The following is an 18,098-nucleotide window of genomic DNA, read 5'->3' on the forward strand; positions in this document are numbered from 1 at the left end:
AGGGTCAATAGGTATGTGAGTATTTTTTGAGCTATAACTGGTGACTGTGCTTGAAAAGGCACTTATAAATATTTTGAGTGCTGTGGTGTACCATTGTTTTCACACACCAATGAACACTTTAGCTAGAGACCTCCCTTTGTTCTTAGCAAAATAGCTAATACAGATAACACTAGACACATACTAAGTGCTTAGCAAATATTGATTGAATTGTTTCATTTAAGTAGCTTGCATGATTTTGTTCTAAAGAAACAAGCACCTATTCCTTTACAAACTGGTGTCTCCCTTGAGGAAAGGGAGCATTTACTTTTTGGAGAAATGAGAAATTTTTATAGATTTTATTTTGGACTATTGCATCTATAGTTATTTCATTTTTACCCTAAAATAAACATGTGATAATAAATTTAATAATCCTTTATATTTAGGTCCCTCGGCTGGTAGAAGGACTAATTGGTCATAACTGTTCCCAAGTGGCAGCTGCTAAGGATCATACTATTGTTTTAACTGAAGAAGGAGGTGTTTATACTTTTGGTCTAAATACTTTTCATCAATTGGGTATCATTCCTCCACCAGCGAGGTGCAGTGTACCAAGACAGGTAAAATTATCCTTAGTTTTCAACAATAATGATTAAAAAATCAAAGATATTAGGATAGTAGCTTATTTTTCTTTTCAGTATTGCTAATGAGTATCATTTACACATGTAAACGTTGGCATATTTAACATTTATAATAATATATTACATATCAAATTTGCGTACTGGTCTTTTTCTGTGTTAGACTTCAAAGTTGATGCTACGTGTGACTTTGTTTTTATTTATTTTTTAAATTGAGAGAGTAGATATCTTACTGGGTTGCTATATTCAGAGTCAGGAAGACCTGGGTTAAAAACCATGGGCAAGTCACTTAATTTCACTGAGTTTCAGTTTCCTCATCCGTAATATGAGGATTTTATGAGGTGTGCCTGCATGTGTGTGTATGTGTACGTGTAAATTCCATTAGAGCAGAGACTATCTCTTTTTTTTTTATTTGATATCTAGAACTTAATATAATGCCTGAAACATAGTAGATGCTTAACAAATATTTATTCTATTGTGTATCTTAAAGGTTCAAATGAAATTATATATGTAAAGCACTTTGTAAACTTTCAAGTGCTAGTTAAATGTCATTAGCATTATCATTAGTAGCAAACAGATCAGTAAATGGAATTTGTTAACAATGAAATGCTTTCTAGACCTACAAACCTCCAAATTATAGTCTAGTGTTCTAGAGAGCATTTAGTGTTCTGCTTAAATAGCCTCTACTAGCAAAAGAAGCTTAGGACACAGGACAGTTGACCATTTTATAGACACTACATAATTATACAGTTTTACTAGATCTTAGTTCATATATACCAAACCTTTGTAAATATTTTGAATAAAATGAAAGCTTATGAGTTTGACAGCAAATGACTAAAATAAGATAAATGTTAAAGTTTAGGTTTATTAAAAGGAACCACATTTCTAGATAAGGGCATTATATTTATTTTTCTTGTTACAGATTGCTTAAGTAAACTGATAAATGTTAAAATTAGGCCTAATGAAGGAAATCAAATTTTGAGATAAGGACATCATGTTTTTTTCTTGTTAAAGATAAAATTAAGTTTCCTTAATTTTTAATTAAGTGAACCTTAATTTTCCGTTCAACTACTTTTTAAACGAATTAGCCATAGAAATCTATACTTGAATCATTGTATCAACTTTTAAATGGTAAATAACAATGAACATATACTTGCCACAGATATCATTTGTTTTTATGTATAGATTCAAGCAAAAAATCTGAAAGGGAGAACAATTATTGGAGTGGCTGCAGGCAGATTCCACACAGTGCTATGGACTAAAGAAGCTGTTTATACTATGGGACTAAATGGTGGACAACTAGGTGAGAGACTTTTATTAATAATACATGAAATTAAAATTTGAAAGAATTCTAAAACCTTCAAAAATGATATTTTATAATATACTTGATTTGTTCAATCCTCCATAGGATATTTACTAGATCCCAATGGAGAAAAGTGTGTAACGGCTCCCCGGCAAGTCTCAGCTCTGCATCATAAAGATGTCACTGTGTCCTTGGTTGCTGCAAGTGATGGTGCCACAGTGTGTGTTACAAAGAAAGGAGATATTTATTTACTTGCCGATTATCAGTGCAAGAAGATGGCTTCAAAGTATGTGTTTATCTGCTTAAAGAATGGTTTTTCATTTCTTTTCTCTCTATGGCTTTAGGAATTGGGATTTTAAAATTTGATTTTAAAAGAGCACTGTGTGTGTGTGTGCGCGTGTGCGTGCGTGCATGTATGTGCATATACATTTGTGTTCATACACACACACACATATATGGATATGATGCTTATGTAGATTGCCTCTTTGGGCATAGATGGTGAATAATTCTTTTTCCATTTATGGATAACATTAATGATATTCAGGGGAATGTAGAATTTAGGAATGTTAGAGATCATTTTAATTAATCTCTTTTTAAAGACAAAGAAGTTCCTCCTAGAATGGTCAGGGGTTATCCGATGCCAGGTTTGTCAGTTACTTGTATTTTGGCAACACTGGCTTTGGACATGTGACCCCATTGCTGTCATTTCCACCTAAGCCATATCTATCAAAGCAGTATTTGGTTGTTAATAATATCTCGTTTTCCAGAGTGTCATGTTTAAGCCTTGTGTCCCTAATTCTGATTCCCTTTCTTCCTCAGCAGCAAATTCTTGTCTACTTTATTTCTGACTCCAAACACTTTTTCCTTAAAGTGGTGTATATATCTTGCAAACTCCATTCCTCTGTTACTAAACCCAGTCCGTCCCCTCCACTCTTTAACTTGTTTCTAACTAGCTGTTTAGAACCTGCTATCTCAGTCATAGATACTTTTCTTACATGACATGTGGATACTTCTGGGTTTTATTTCTCTTAGGGTGATGAATAGCAGAAAAGTCAGATATCCAGCTGCTGGTTTTTGTTATTTTTAGTGGCTTGATGTGTACAGTGGGCATTTTAAGAACAAGAAGGTGAAAGCCATCAATGGGACAGTCTTTGCCTTTGATATTATTGTTTTTGGCTGCAGCTTTTGGAATGTTACATTGTTTTATTATTCACTACCATGTCATTTTTAATTTTTTATGGTAGAGGTATACTGTTTGTCGACTTGTCAATAGCAAATAAGAATGCCAGCTTTCGTGTCAGAGGATCTATATTCAAAACCTAAATCTGATACTTATTTGCTATGGCGACCTTTGACAAGTTATTCAGCCTCCTTGGGCTTCTGTTTCCTCATCTGTAAAATGGGAGAGTTGTACTAGGTGACCTCTGAAGTCCCTCTAACATGATTTCTATAATTCATGGCTAAATGGTATGTTTCCTGTCTTGCATTAATATAGATTTTTTTGTTCTCCAACTGGTTATTACTTAGACTTGTTTGGAGTCATAGAACCTATTAATTTTTCTATTGCTTGAGAAGGAATGAAGAATATGTGGGAATGAACAGTGTGCCTGGAATGGGAATTCAGACAGGTGGAGTGAACCACAAAAGGTGATTGTTTGCTGAGTCCTGTCTGCAAAGGTACAGCTTAGAGTGGGAGTGAGGATACCCTGACTCAGTGAGAGAGGTCAGGAGAGAAGGAACACTCAGTACTAGAGTACATTGAGAGCTGGAACCCAGAGCCTAGTACAGTGCCTAGCACATAGATGATTGATTGAGAGGATTGCCAAAGATAAAATATCTCCCTGGTTTTCATTGGCACAAGAAATGTCAAGCATATAAAAGGAAGAAACTTAGAATGAAGGGTAGTTTATCAGCAGTAGAATGGGATTTCAGAGGATACAATGGAATGGTAGAGGGGGATATGGAGCATACAGCTATATGGCTGAGATAGTGATAAGAGTAATGGCAGAGTTATGAGTAAGAAAAAATTTCACCTCAGCACATTTCAGCTCTGAATCAGAGATGAGAGATACAGGAACTGGAAATTTATCTTGCAAAATGCTGGGGGAGTGGGAGGGGAGAATCAACTGATCAGAGCCACTATGCTTCTCCCTCCCCACCCCCCCAAAAAAAAGTCTTGTTGCCACTTGGTATTGATGTCAGCATTCATTGCTAGTTATTATAGGCATGTTGGAGCTTGGGGTGACAGGGAAGGAAGTTCTGCTTAGATGTCTGGGTCAGTAAATAGCTGGTATTCCAGTTTCCTGGTGAGGTTGAACTCATGACTGATGAGTTCAAGAAGGTGGGGGATGTGACACATACAAGACCCGAAATGCGACAGAAGTATGCAACTTCCAACCTTAGCTCTTATTTCTACATTTTGGGGAAAAGCAGAGCAACTTTCATCTCACTTCTGTGTTCAAGTCCTTCAGATACTTGGTAGGTATCGTTTCTTCCTTAAGTCTTCTCCGTGCTGGGTATCTTTACCCAGTTCTTTCATCGGATTTTCGTATAAGATGATGAGCTTAAATTCTTTCATCCTAGTTGTTCTACTTTGGACACTCTCTTAACTTACCCTTGTTCTTCTCACACTGATGCATTGAATAGAATGTGATACTTCAGATATGATCTGACCAAGGTAAAGTACAGAGGCAGTGTCACCTTCTTATTCCTGGGAGTAATGCCTTTCTCAATGTGTCCTAATATCTTGCTAAGCCTTTTTGGCAGTCATATCATGTGCATTAAAGTCCCCAGATGCTTTTCATATGAACTATTGTCTTGCCTCCTCCAAGTTGAGTTTTTTGAGGCCAAGTGTAAAACTTTACATTGTCCCTTTTAAATTCTACTTTTACTAGATTTGACCTGAGTGTTCTATCCTGATAAACAAAGTCTAAATCTTAACTGTTATGTATTATCTATCTCTCCTAGCATATTTTTGATATACATGTTATCCTTAAATCATTGTAAAAATAATAAAGTAGCCTAGGGCAAACCAAGCACAGTCCTAGGTCACTACAATGAACATGTTCCAGATGAATATCAAATCATTAATGACTGGTAAGCTTATTAGTTATGTTTCCTGAATTCTTTATGGTTATACAACATTCACTAGACTAATGGAGGTTTTTTGGTTTTGTTTTGGTGTGGACCTTTGATTTCACCACGGTAAGGCACTGTATAAATGCTTCCTGATGAAGATCGGCAACTCTTTTGTAACTTAAGAATCTTAGAGAGTTGTCTAGGAGTCTTATAGGGTGGGTGAGTTTTCCATGATCACATAGCTAATATATGTTGGAGACAGGACTTCAGCCTGGGTGTTCTAGACTCTGAGGCTAGCCCTCTATCCATTATTCCATGCTGTCTCTTTATTGTATCTTTTCATATTTCTAGCATTGTATGTTCAAAACTGGCAATAAAATTGTGAAGTAAAAGATTTTTTTTACCACCTTCCTACCTCCTCTTTCAAGGTGATTAATAACTTGCTTTGTATTGTCATACAGTTTTGGTCAAATACCTCTACAGGATATTTATCCTTCTTTAGGCATCTCTTTGAGGCCATAAGGAATGGGTTGTTAATTGTTGGATTTTAGGCGCTATAACAGATGGGGAGACATTTTGGGATAGAGAATCTGCCCTTTATCTCTCAAATCATACCATGTAACTGAATACTTGTAGGGATATCACTATTTTCCTTGCTTCCTAAATACATATTATATCTAGATCTTTAATACAGAAGATTGTTATGGAGTAAAGGTTTCAGTTAGCAAAGAAGACTAATTTATACAAAGAAGACTAATTTACTTTAGCATAGTGGGCAGATAATTGTGTATCTCTTTTGAAGCTAAAAAGTTTGTTTAAAGTTCCCCATGCCATTGAGATACTGTGTAGCTGGAAAAGCACCAGAAGTATAAGGATAATAGATGACTTAATTCAGCAATAGAGGTGTTTTATTTTACTTAGTTCTTTTCAAAACTAACCTTATGAAGAAGTGTATATGATATGAAAGGCACCAGGATGGTTCTAGTTATTTAAAAAATACTTCTTTATTTGTGGAATGGTACTAGAACATACAGTACTCCATAGTTTCATTAATTTGGTTTTTTCTTTGTTGAAATGCAGATAATTTTTGAAGAATGAATATATTAAGCTTTATCAGTCTTTTATATTTTAGTGTGAATGAGTTTATTAGTTTATCAAGGTTTTGGTAGAGGATTAGGGAAAGACAATAGGAAGACATTGGCTACTTGTTGAGGCTTCAGGTAAGGTGAGTAGAAGCACCCAGTAGAAGCTGGGTATAACTAAGCCAAACTTTGGTCACTTCACAATTTTGTGTCATTTCACTTTGTTTCTACTGATTGCTATACTAGGCAGTTCTTTAAAATTAAGCATTTTCTTTTGCGGAGAATGCTTACCTGTTACTCTTCTATTTACTTAGGCAACTCAATTTGAAAAAGGTTCTTGTGTCTGGGGGACATATGGAATATAAGGTTGATCCTCAGCATCTGAAAGAAAATGGAGGTCAAAAAATTTGCATTCTTGCACTGGATGAAGCTGGGAGAGTAAGTATATATAAGTGGTTTCTTTTATAACTAGACGTATATGGATAAATAAAGATATTTACGGGTGTACTTATTTTTTAAAAAAATATTTTGTTTCAAAAAATATATTTTGTTTCCCTAAATTACTTTGGAATTTAATATTGCATAATTGAGGGATGATACTTGAAGGGAACTGATTATATCTAGTTAAACTTTTATTAGTGCTATGTAACAACAATGTTGCTTGCAGCAGCTACTGAGGTGTAAAACCCAAGAAGAACTGCTAGTACAGGTCCTTTGACCTGCTTTTCTAAGGAAAGCAACTTTAAGGGGTTAACAATCTCACTTTAATCAAACATACATGTATCATTCTCTTAGTTCAGGGGGACAAGCCAGCACCCTGAACTTCAGAACAAATACAAACAGAAATTACAAACAGAGACAATATAAACAGAGCAAACAACAAAATTCAGTAGATATGCTTTGTCTGATTAAGATATCACATACATAGTTACCAAAAAGAGAAGCACCAACATCCAGGTTTTCAAGGGGTGGGGGTCGGGTGGGGTGCTCTTAACAATGGCTGCCCAGAGTCTGTCTAGTCAAATCACAGGACACTCTTCCAGTGAGTGACAGCCCCAGACAAAATGCTAACCTCTGAGTTTAAATGCCCTTTTTAGGGCTTGAAGGCTTCACACTCAATCAGCAAAAGGTTGTGGGCCTGGGGCTTAGCACCTAGCAAGACTTAATCAAAGGCACTTGATTACTTTAACATTCTAAAACAGAAAACAGTAAAAAAAAGTCCCACCTTAATTACCAATACATGCTGTTATATTACTCAGTACTGCTTTGTTGAATCCTAATTTAAAATAGCCTCTTTGCTGTCTTATAATTGTGGGCATTTTGAGTGTGATTCCCTGAAAGCCATATTGTAGCCTTGCCTAAATCAGAATAATTTCATAAATGTAAAACAGCATTTAACATGCCTTTTTAAATGCAAAAATTATAAATTGGTAGCTCTGGGAAAAAAAAACCCCACACAAAAATTTGAAGACAGTTTGTTGCAGTAAAAAGAATGCTGGATTTGAAGTTAGGGACCTGGTTTTGAATCTTTGCTTTGTTACTTTCTGCCCATGTAAATTTGAATAAATCCCTTAGTCTTTCTGGCACTGCTTCCTTATCCAGAAGGTGAGGGAATTGGTGAGCTAGGTGAGCTCTGAGGTCCGTTCCAGCTCTACATCTGTGATGCTATGGCTTTCTTTCTCTTTACTTTTTATTCTTGACTTAGTAAATAACTTTATTTCAATACTTCACAACTTTCTTGATTTCGTAGACACAGATATTTCTTCTACCAATGTCTATTGTAACACCTCCATAGCTTACCAAAAGGTCTTCCTGAGTTGTGCTAGCCGAACAAATTCATCTCTTAGTGGTTAACCTTTTCTGAGCCTTTGTGACCTTAGCCAAGCTGGTCTTCTGATGAAAGGCATACAGGCCATTGTTATATTTTTTACTCTGTGTTAGCAGGTTGGTAAGGCTTGCCAGAGTAGTATGTGCACAGACACATACATGCATATAGTGGTACAATCATGTCGATAGGAGATATGTACAGGTACTAGGTCTGTGATTTTATTGATATAAAGAACCTCCAGATGAAGAACCTACATATTCACATTGGCACCTCCTCTGTCAAAATCTTCTCTAAGACTTATATTTTAAAGTTACCTAGAGCAGTCGTATCAAACCCAAATAGAAATGGGGACTACTAAACTGTACATAAGGATCTGTGAAGGCTACATAGTGACTTAATTGTAAAATGTTACACGTGTTTTATTTTGTTAAATATTTCTGAGTTATATTTTAATCTCAGGCACACTTGAGCTAGGTGCTTGACATCACTGACCTAGAGCACTGAGTGGTTAAGTGACATGCCCAGTGTCAGCCATTATGTATCAGAGGAAGGACCTAAAGCCAGCTCCATTCATTATACCATGAACCCTTTCATATTTAGAATTCAAATTAGTCCCTTAGAATTAGTGCAAGGAAAGTAGGAAAAATATTTCTTTATTTTCTTTTAAGTAGGAAGAATATTGACTTTTGTTCTCTGAGCTAAAATGTTTGTAAACCAGTTCAGGGAATGCCATTGATAAACACGTAATGTGCACACACGTACACACACACACACTCCAACTATATATTTACACATGCATATTTTACATGAATGACACTAAGAAAGTTATGGTTACTGGAAAATGATTTGTTCTGTAATTTCATAGAGCCTCTTTTCCTCCAATGATGGAAATGAAGCACATTTTAGGATTATCATCTATTTTTGTTGTCTGGAGTTTTAAAAGTTGAAGTGCTAACCTTATGGCTCCACCTACTGGTATACTTTCTGTATATACTCAACTTCATTTTTCAGTTTTGTATCCAAATGAACCTTATAGAGTCCGAGTTCAAAATACTTTCAGATGAATGTTCTAAGTTATTTCCAGTAATGAGGGGAAGGAGAGGAGAGTCAGAAACAAGCTAAAATAACATTTAACTTAGAAGTCTTTTATACTTGGCTTTGGAATTAAATTTGAACTATATACATTTAGAGTATATGTGGAGACCTAATTTGAGAAGAATGAGTTCAGTTAACAAATGTTTATTGATTACCTAGTTCTGGTTGATTATATAGTAAGCACTATAAAGTGTAACTTAAAAATGCCCATTTTCTTTATACTAATTCCTGGCATGGTTCTTCTTTATGGTCTTCCATTCTAGGAATGGACTGGTCTCTGATGTAAACCAACAATAAAATGCCCCTATTGAACCTTACCTGGGTCCAGGACCTGAATTTTAAAGGTTTTTTTTATTATGTAGTTCAGTAAGAGAGCAACCAGTCAGTGTCAGTCCATAAACATTAAGTGCCTTCTTTGTGTGTCTTTTGTGTATACTGTATTAGGTACTGAGAGAGAAGCTGAAATTACCAAAAGATCTAGAGAGGATGTCCGAATAAAAACCTGGCTTATGAGTAGATGAACTAACCTGTCCTCTCTTCCATGAAGCAGTGTGTGGGAGAAAGGGCGCTTTTTTCATTTCTATAGGAGAGCGCTAAGATCCTCACTTCAACTCGGAAGACTGTTTAGCCCTTGTATAGCTCTCCGTAGCTCAGATGTACTAACGTTTATATGAACTGTGTGCCATACACAGTGTTGTGTGTTCTTATCTATTTGGATCTTCACAAGAGCCCTGACAGTTGGTGGTGTTATTATTATCCCCATTTTTATAGATGAAGAGATTGAGGAAGACAGAGGTTAAATGATTTGTCCAGGATCACACAGCTAAGTGTCTTAGGCAGTATTTGAACTCAGGTCTTCCTGACTCCAGGCCTGGTACTCTACCCACTGTGCCACCTAGGTATATTGTGTAAAAACTGATTTTTTTTTGAAGTTACCTCTTTCATCTTCTGGGACTACGTTAGTTTTTCTATAATAGATTTGTGGTATGGGAGTAAGATTATAAAATGTATCCTGTCCTTTCTAGTACTCTTTTTCAGAATTTGGTATACAGTTCTGTAAACTGTCCTCCTTGAGTTATGTAGGGCTTCAGTCAAGTGTGATAATGTTATGCTTACATTAATGTGTCACTGATTGCATTCCAAAGATGAATTCCTAATAATTTGGTCTAAAATTCCCTGTTAACCTAGAAATTGTAATAATGTTTCAAGGAAAGAGAAAGTATGAGAAATATTAGCTTTATTTTATACTTTTAATTAATCCTAAGTGTTAGAGTATTTGAAGGAACAGGTTTAATGTAGTTAATTGCAGTTTTTGAAGTTACCTTAGGTGTCTACTTTGGACAGTAGATGGCACTCCAATCCCTTTTTTATGTCCTTTGGCTATTTCTTTAGCTTATATTTATCATGCATTTGGGGGGAAGGTTTTCTCCAATTTGTACTCCTTGTATAGCTGCCGTTTGAATATAGATTTAGCTATACTTTCCTCTCCCCCCCCTTCCATTAGCGTAAATGAGTTGATTGTTTTCTCTTGAGATCTCTACAGATTGTGTTTTAGAAACTGATCAATATGGAGAATACAGTTCCTATTCTCTCTGTGCATACTTACTTTAAAAAAAAACAACTTTACATTTCTCTCTTCCTTTTGGCATGTGGTCTGCTGTGATCCATGGGTGTTTGAAAAAAGATTATACCTAATTAAGACAAGAGTTCTTAACCTTTTTTTGTAACATGGTCCCCTTCAACAGTCTAGTGAACCCTTCAAACCCCTTCTTAGAATACTGTTTTTGAATGCATAAAATACAGGATTGCAAAGAAAACCAATTACATTGAAGTAATTACCAAGATAGTTTTTAAAAACCAAATTTATGAACACAATTTTAAGAATCCCTGAATTACAAGTACTTTTATATTAAATGTCAGCCTCATAAAAGGGGAAAAAATATAATATTTTGGCCACTTTGTGCTATGCCAGCTAAATTGTTTTCTAACACGATAAAATATATTCTGTTTTCTGAGAGTGGGATATAAAAGAAGGTGTAAAGGCAATCCAAGAATAAATATATATAGCTATATAAATATAGCAAGATTCTTATATTTCATTTGGCTTTTTAAAAAAAGACTTGATAAATTAGTCCTGTTCCTCTTTTTCCATTTACTTTTTAAATGATGCATTTATAATAATTAGGCATTTGTCAATGTATCCTATCCCTTACCCCGACCCCCTCATAGAACTCTCCCTTTTATGAAGAAAAACAGTTAAGCAAAAACAACTGACACAAGACGTGCCAGATAGTGCATGCAACATCCTACTACCATTGTTTCACTCACCGCTGTACTAAGAGAAGGGAAATGAATGCGTTTCATTGTTTATTCTCTGGGACCGAGATTGGCAATTTTGACTGCCTTTTCATCGTGTGTGTTCTTGTGCCTTTACCCAGGCTGCCCTCTACTCCTGTAATGTGTTCCACCCTCTTAGAATCCCTAGTTTCCTTCAAAGCTCAGGTCAAGGGCCACATGAATTATTTTCTGATCACCTAGCTCCTAGTACTTTTCAACCATTCACAGATTGCCTTGAATGTATTTATGTTGTATCTTCCAATAAAATGCCAACTTCTTGAGGACAGAAACTTTTTTGTGCATGTTTGTGTTTTCCCCCATTCTTAGAAATGCTTAAACACAGCAGGTACATAAAGTTTGTTAATTAACTTACTATAGTCATCATATCCATTGTCTTCCTGTTTCTGCTTCTCTTAAATCAATTTATTGTCTTCCTATTGATGAGGGCACAGTCTCTGGGAACCCCCTTGAATCTGGAATACAGTCTCTGGGAGCCCCCTTAAACTGTCCTTGAATCTTCCAACTAGATCTGGCCTTCCCCAGAGACTATAGCCTCACATTATCTTTAGGCCTAAACCTTGCCCTCTATTGTTAACTATAGATATGCATGCCTTCAGTTACTTCCCAGAGACTATAGCCTCACATTATCATTAGGCCCAAATCTCTACCTAAACCTTGCCCTCTATTGTTACTTTAGATATACATGCCTTCAGTTACTTCCCAACCTTGATATTCCTTCAGGAACTTCCTGCCCTTGATCTCATTCTCTTGGTTCCTGGACTCTGACCCCACCTTATCCTCCTTAGACTTCCCTCAAGACCCTCCCTAAACCCCTCCTCTAGTCACCCCAGACCACCCCTCAATCCCTCCTACAATCTTTGTGTGTATAATCTCCATCTTGCCTCCATGAAGGTGCTCAGGTTCATTCTAGCTCAGTAGGTTGAATCTGGCCCACTTGTGAAAACAGGCGTGACAAAGAGGGGGGATTTCTTAAGACAGCCCATTATGGCGAATCCCTAATAAACTTTGTCTTTTTCCTTGGCTGAGAAGGCTTGAGTCGAATTCTTTCGGCAGGACCCGGCATGTAGGTATTTTGGGGTCTCGACCACCCCTAGAAATCTATAGTTCCCTACAATCATCATTTTTACTATAACTTCTTCACTATGATGTTTGAATTTCTCATATCCACTTTTTCTTATGACTTACTAGTATTCCAGTATATTCATGTATGACAGTTCAGTTATTCCCTAGTTAATGAGTTCTTGTTCAGTTGTTTCAGTCTTGTCTGACTCTTTGTGACCCCATTTGGGGTTTTCTTGGCAAAGATGCTGGAGTAGTTTGCCCTTTCCTTCTCCAGCTCATTTTACATATAAAGGAACTGAGGCAAACACGATTAAATGACTTGCCTATAGTCAGTCACACAGCTAGTAGGTGTCTGAGGCCAGGTTTGAACTTAGGAAGATGAGTCTTCCGTACTCTAGGCCTGGAATTCTATCTATTGTGCCACCTGGTGCCCAGTTAATACATACCTACTTTGTTTCCAATTATTTTTGCAACTACAAAAAAGTACTATAACGAATATTTGGTGATACTTAGGATCTTTATTTCTGTTTTTGACCTTGTGGCTTATGGCCAGGAGTGGAATCAGTAGGTCAAGTTTAATAACTATTCTTCCATAAATCCAAGTTGTTTTCCAGAGTTGTTAGACCACTTCAGTATTTCACCAGCAGTGCTTTAGTTTTCTTATTTTTCCACAGCCCTTTCAGTATTGATAATGTAAGCATAGATGGAAACCTTTCCAGGTTAGGTTTTGCTGCTGACTAGTGTACCTGATGAGGGCTGAGTGATTTGAGAACCTTGCCTTCTTGCTTATTTTGTGCTCTGGTTCAAAATCATTTGCTTGCTGAGACAAAGAGAATCTTGGGCCTTGCTCATGGCTTGATGATTTTCTGGGACAGAGGACTATGGTCTCTGCCCAGACTTAGGTGTCACAGAGAAAAGATTTTATCTTGGCCCAAGGGCACACTTCCTTACTTTTGCTGTCTTGTTATGGTCTGGCTCTTAGCTTGCCTTTGTCGCAAAAGTCTTTGAAGTCATCACACCCATGCTGCTAGAGCTGAGATGGATGGCAAGTGATCATGATGGGATGAAAGCCCAGAATCCTCCTTCCTTCTCTCCCTCCTGCTCTCTTTTCCTCCCTCTTTTCCTTCTTTCTTTTCTCTTTCTTTTGCTTCCTCCTTTTGTATTCTTTTTACGCTAAAATGAAAATTTGAATATTCTAGTTAAAGTTTTTCAAAGATGTTTTCTTTAATTCCTATAAAATTTAGGTTTGGATTGATCAGATCTATTTCTTTGTTATCCATTTGAATTTTGGTTTTATTCTAGGTGTTTTGCTGGAAATCAGTCAGCAGCTACATGAAACAGTGTCGATGGGCTTATGGTCGCCAGGTCTTCATGTCTGATATTGCTTTAAATAGGAATGAAATACTGTTTGTTACCCAAGATGGTGAAGGATTTACAGGGAAATGGCTTGAAGAAGGAAAAAAGAATACCGAAAAGAAAGGTCAGTTTACGTGTAAAGAGTCTTATTTTAAATAAAAAAAAAGTGGCTCTTGTTTTCCAAGTGGTCTTACTTTCTTCCCTTATTTTCCCCTTTTAGTGAAATTGTTCATTTCCTTAACTTTGTTGTGATTTTCTCAAGCAATTTATTTGTTTGTTGTAATGTACCAGCAGCTCATGAAGCTATAATTTTTTGCCATTTTGTTCTCTGACTAGGGGGAAAGTCAAAAGGAGAGTAGGATTTTACCAGTATTTGAACATTATTAAATTCTATATATCGGAGCAGTAACATTGCCTTCCATTTTTCTAGTGCTCTTCAAGAAAAGATTATTCGAAGAATAGATTTTTTTTTTAAAAAAGAACTAAGCAATTGTATATAACATTCTTATTAATGCTTAGTTTATTATGGAAAAAGTAGAGATGGGCTTTGTTTACTCTTTTTGGGAAGAAATATGATAATTGAAAATACAACTTTATACTTTGGTCAGTTTGCAGTTATTCATTTGTAAATTAGCAGCTTTATCAATTATCTGCAGAGTGCTTTTAATTGGCTATACATTAAAAGCTTTGTGGTAGTTAGATCATTAAATATACTTAATAAAGCTAAGGTGACTTGTCATGCCAGTATTATTCTATACATTTTTTTTGGTCTTATCAGTTAATGTATGTATGTCAGGAAATACAAACTAATTTTAAGATTATCCTCAAAATGAAAATTTAAGGTAATCAACACCCTTGAAAAAGTCATACAACATATGCATAGTCTTTAAGAAAATGGGTTGTCTTAAAAATTGGTTTTTAAATGTTTAGTATTTAAAGCTCATTTTCCCATGGAAGCAATGTTAAGAAGTTAGGTTCCCAAGCTGGTTGCCACAAAATATCTTTGTTAACAAGTAATGCAGCACTAAAGCGTAGTAGTTAACTGCCTTGTGAATAATGTTTCTGGGGGAAAATGCATTCAGCATGTCAGATGTACATCTTCCTTCTTTTCCAATAGAATAAAGGATTCATTCTTTCTTTAGCTCTATCCAAAAGTGAGAGCAGGGATTCTGCCAACACCAAGTTACTGGTGCTAGTTCCTGAAGTTTGGGGGAAGTGTTTTAAGAAAAGGACCTGTAGTATATTTGGGGAAAGGTAGTGGTGGTAAGGACCAGGAACTGGGAGGTCAGTTTGTTGGGGAAGGGGTCCTATGGTTAGGGCTTCTCATTATAAGGAATCCTTGATATTCTGGCATGTTTTCTCATCAATTATTTACAAGCCTTAAAAATAGGTATATTTATTTCACTTTCCCTGGACTGCTTTAGGAAGTGTCACATACTACACTTATAGCATTTTCTGATGACTTTATTCAGATTGTAAATGGGGGAATTAACAAAGCTCTAAAAGGAAGTCACAAATAAGAATTGAATTGTTACTTGTACACAAAAGACTGAAGGAAGTTTAGTTTCTGAGTTAATAGGGCTCATGCTATTAAGGACATTTGTCTCATGGGACCTCTAAGTGGGGGATCAGAAGATGGAATGGAATGTAGTTGAGGCTACTACTGGGGTTAAGGGGAGCAGCAGTAGAGAGGATAAAGGAAATGCAACTGCTATGTTCACTCCTTGCCACAACCAGTCCTGATTCCTCAAACCCCACTCTAATCTTGATTTGATTCAAAATGGAAAGACTAGTATGAGAGTAGGGAAAAGGGACAGATTGGTACAGTGTTGTAGCATCTGCAGGGAGGTGGTGAGGTGAAATACCAAATGGTGGCATTAGAGAAGGATAAGGGATTCCTGTGGTCAACACCTTTTTCTCTGGTGGTTTTTCTTAAAAAATGAAATAGATAAAGGTGAATACGGCATTGCTTTGATTTCAAAACTAAGTGGGAATTATATTTTGTTATGTTATTTGGAATTATCTGTAGCATTCTGCAGTTCATGATCAGGCATAGTTGACCCACTGAAATGCCATATATAGTTTTACCATTATTATTATTTTGTGTTGTTCTGAAGTCAAGGTTTGATATCTTAATATGGCATGGAGGTCACTCTGTTTTTTCAAATAATCTTTGGTTGCAGCCAGGATGGTGAAGTAAGAGAAAGTAGTACAGCCAAGCTGTCCCACAACCACTCTAGCAGTGATCTGAGAAGAACATCAAACCAAATAGTGCAGGGGAAATCAAAGGAAAAACTACGGAGGGTCATCTTTTTAGCCCAGGATCACAAATTTGACTTACGTGCATGTAACCAAGTCAGGAGCTATGGAACAGGATCCCTGGAATCATGGACTCATTGCTCAGAGTCTTGATATAGTTGGCAGTGTAGGACTTCCAGAGCTTATCTTCTGATTTTGTACTCAGCCCCTTGCCAGGACAGAAGCTTGGGTCTAGAATATAGACTCAGAATCCCAAGCATCACTCAGAGCATTTTGTGGACCTGGCTTTCATTAGCAGTACAGGGGCATTCTCCTAGATGTCCTCACTCAGGGCAGCAATATTCCAGATTGCTGGAAGAATGACTAAACAAAACAACAACAAAAAAAAGATGTAAGAATTATAGTCCGGCATGGGATGCCCAGGACACAAACTCAAAAGAGGAATTACTCCAAAACATCTACAAGCAAATCTCAAAGCAAAAAACACAACTTTACCAAAAGATCAATCAGAATTTTTAGAAAAAATCATAAGAGTTGAAAAATGAGTTGAAAATGATATTTTAAATAAAATGATAGGTAGAGAAAAGAGTTGGAAATAAATGAGAACTATGGAGGTGAGACTTGGAAAAAGAATTAACAGTTTAGCACAAGAGATATGAAACCTAATCTAATGGTTGTTTTCCTGAAAATTAGAAAGTTTCAAACAGAATTTAATAATTCCATGAAACTAAAAGAAATAATAAAGCAAAAACGTTGAAAAAATAGAAGAAAATGTAAGGTGCTTCATATCAAAAAAACAACTGACTTGGAAAATACTTCAAAGAGAGAGAATTTAAGAATTATTGGACCTCCTTAAAGTCATGACCAAAAAAAATAAACACCAACGAAGAAAAAACCTGGCTATCAGATTTCTGAGAACCAGAGAAAAAAGTGAAAATAGAAAGAATCCATTGGTCACTTCCTGAAGGAAACTCCAAAGTAAAAGTTCCCAGGAATATCAGCCAAAAATTAAAACTTTCAAGTCAAAGGAAAAAAATACTACAAGCAGCCAGAATGAAAAAATTCAAGTTTGAAGATTCACAATTACATAAGAATTACTGAAGATTTAGCAACTTCTGCTCCAAAGGAGTGGAAAGCATGGAATACAGTATTCCAAAAGGCAAAAGACACAGGGTTAAAACAAAGAATAGCTTACCCAGCGAAACTCAGACAATCCTACAGGGAGAAAAATGGATTTTTAATGAAATAGAGGAGTATCAAGCATTCCTGATGAAAAGATTGGAGCCGAGTAGAAACTTTGAACTACAAGAGTAAAGAAAAACATAAAAAGGTATATACAAGCCAGTGGTTAGAAAAAAAGGCTATAACAATGAAGTGTTTGCATTTTAATGGGGGGAAGATATAAACATTCCCTAAGAACAGTGATATAAGCAGGGGTCCTAGGATGGAGTTGAATAACTTGTAGGGCCTGGGAATGATTTTTGTTGTTTTGATGATCTTAGAAGAAAGGAAATGCAGGGGGAAAAATGATGCACTAGGGAAGAAAAGGTGGAATGGGGCAAGGAGAGAACTTAGCCCACACAAGCTGGGAGCACAAGCAGAACTATATACAGTCAAGGAAAGAATAGGGAAGGTGGACACTGGCTCAAATTTCACTTTGAATTGCTGCAGAGTGAAGTGAGCAGAATGAGTGGAACAATTTATACTGTAACAACATCGTAAAAATGAAGAATTTGAAAGACTTAAGAACTGATCAGTGCACTGATCAACCTTCTGGAGGACCAATAATTTAGAATTCTGTCCATCTCCTGACAGATGATAGAATGGATATGCAGAATGAGACATGTATTTTAAGACATGGTCAATATGGGAATGTGCTTTGCTTGACTATATGTATTGGTTGAAGGGCTTTTCTTTTTATTTTTTTTCCCAGTGGGGGAGGGGTTGAGAAAGACCAGATGCTTGTTAATCAGGGGAAAAAAATTAAATTTTTTAAAAAAGAGGAAAATTATATCTTTAACTCTCTGAAATGGAGATGTTCTAAGGCTGAACTAAATATGTACATA

At 36.2% G+C, this 18,098-nt stretch overlaps 1 protein-coding gene across 1 annotated transcript in view; it reads left to right on the forward strand.

The window, feature by feature from the left end:
• The window catches only part of IBTK (inhibitor of Bruton tyrosine kinase), an 88,819-nt gene that overhangs the window by 20,986 nt on the left and 49,735 nt on the right, over window positions 1–18,098 (forward strand). The window contains exons 6-10 of the mRNA XM_036766109.1: window positions 423–593; window positions 1,797–1,914; window positions 2,020–2,200; window positions 6,389–6,512; window positions 13,720–13,897. Of these exons, the coding sequence (XP_036622004.1) occupies window positions 423–593; window positions 1,797–1,914; window positions 2,020–2,200; window positions 6,389–6,512; window positions 13,720–13,897 (772 nt within the window). The remainder of the gene's footprint in view (window positions 1–422; window positions 594–1,796; window positions 1,915–2,019; window positions 2,201–6,388; window positions 6,513–13,719; window positions 13,898–18,098) is intronic.

This window comes from Trichosurus vulpecula, chromosome 7 (assembly GCF_011100635.1).
Source record: "Trichosurus vulpecula isolate mTriVul1 chromosome 7, mTriVul1.pri, whole genome shotgun sequence".
Lineage (NCBI taxonomy): Eukaryota > Metazoa > Chordata > Mammalia > Diprotodontia > Phalangeridae > Trichosurus > Trichosurus vulpecula.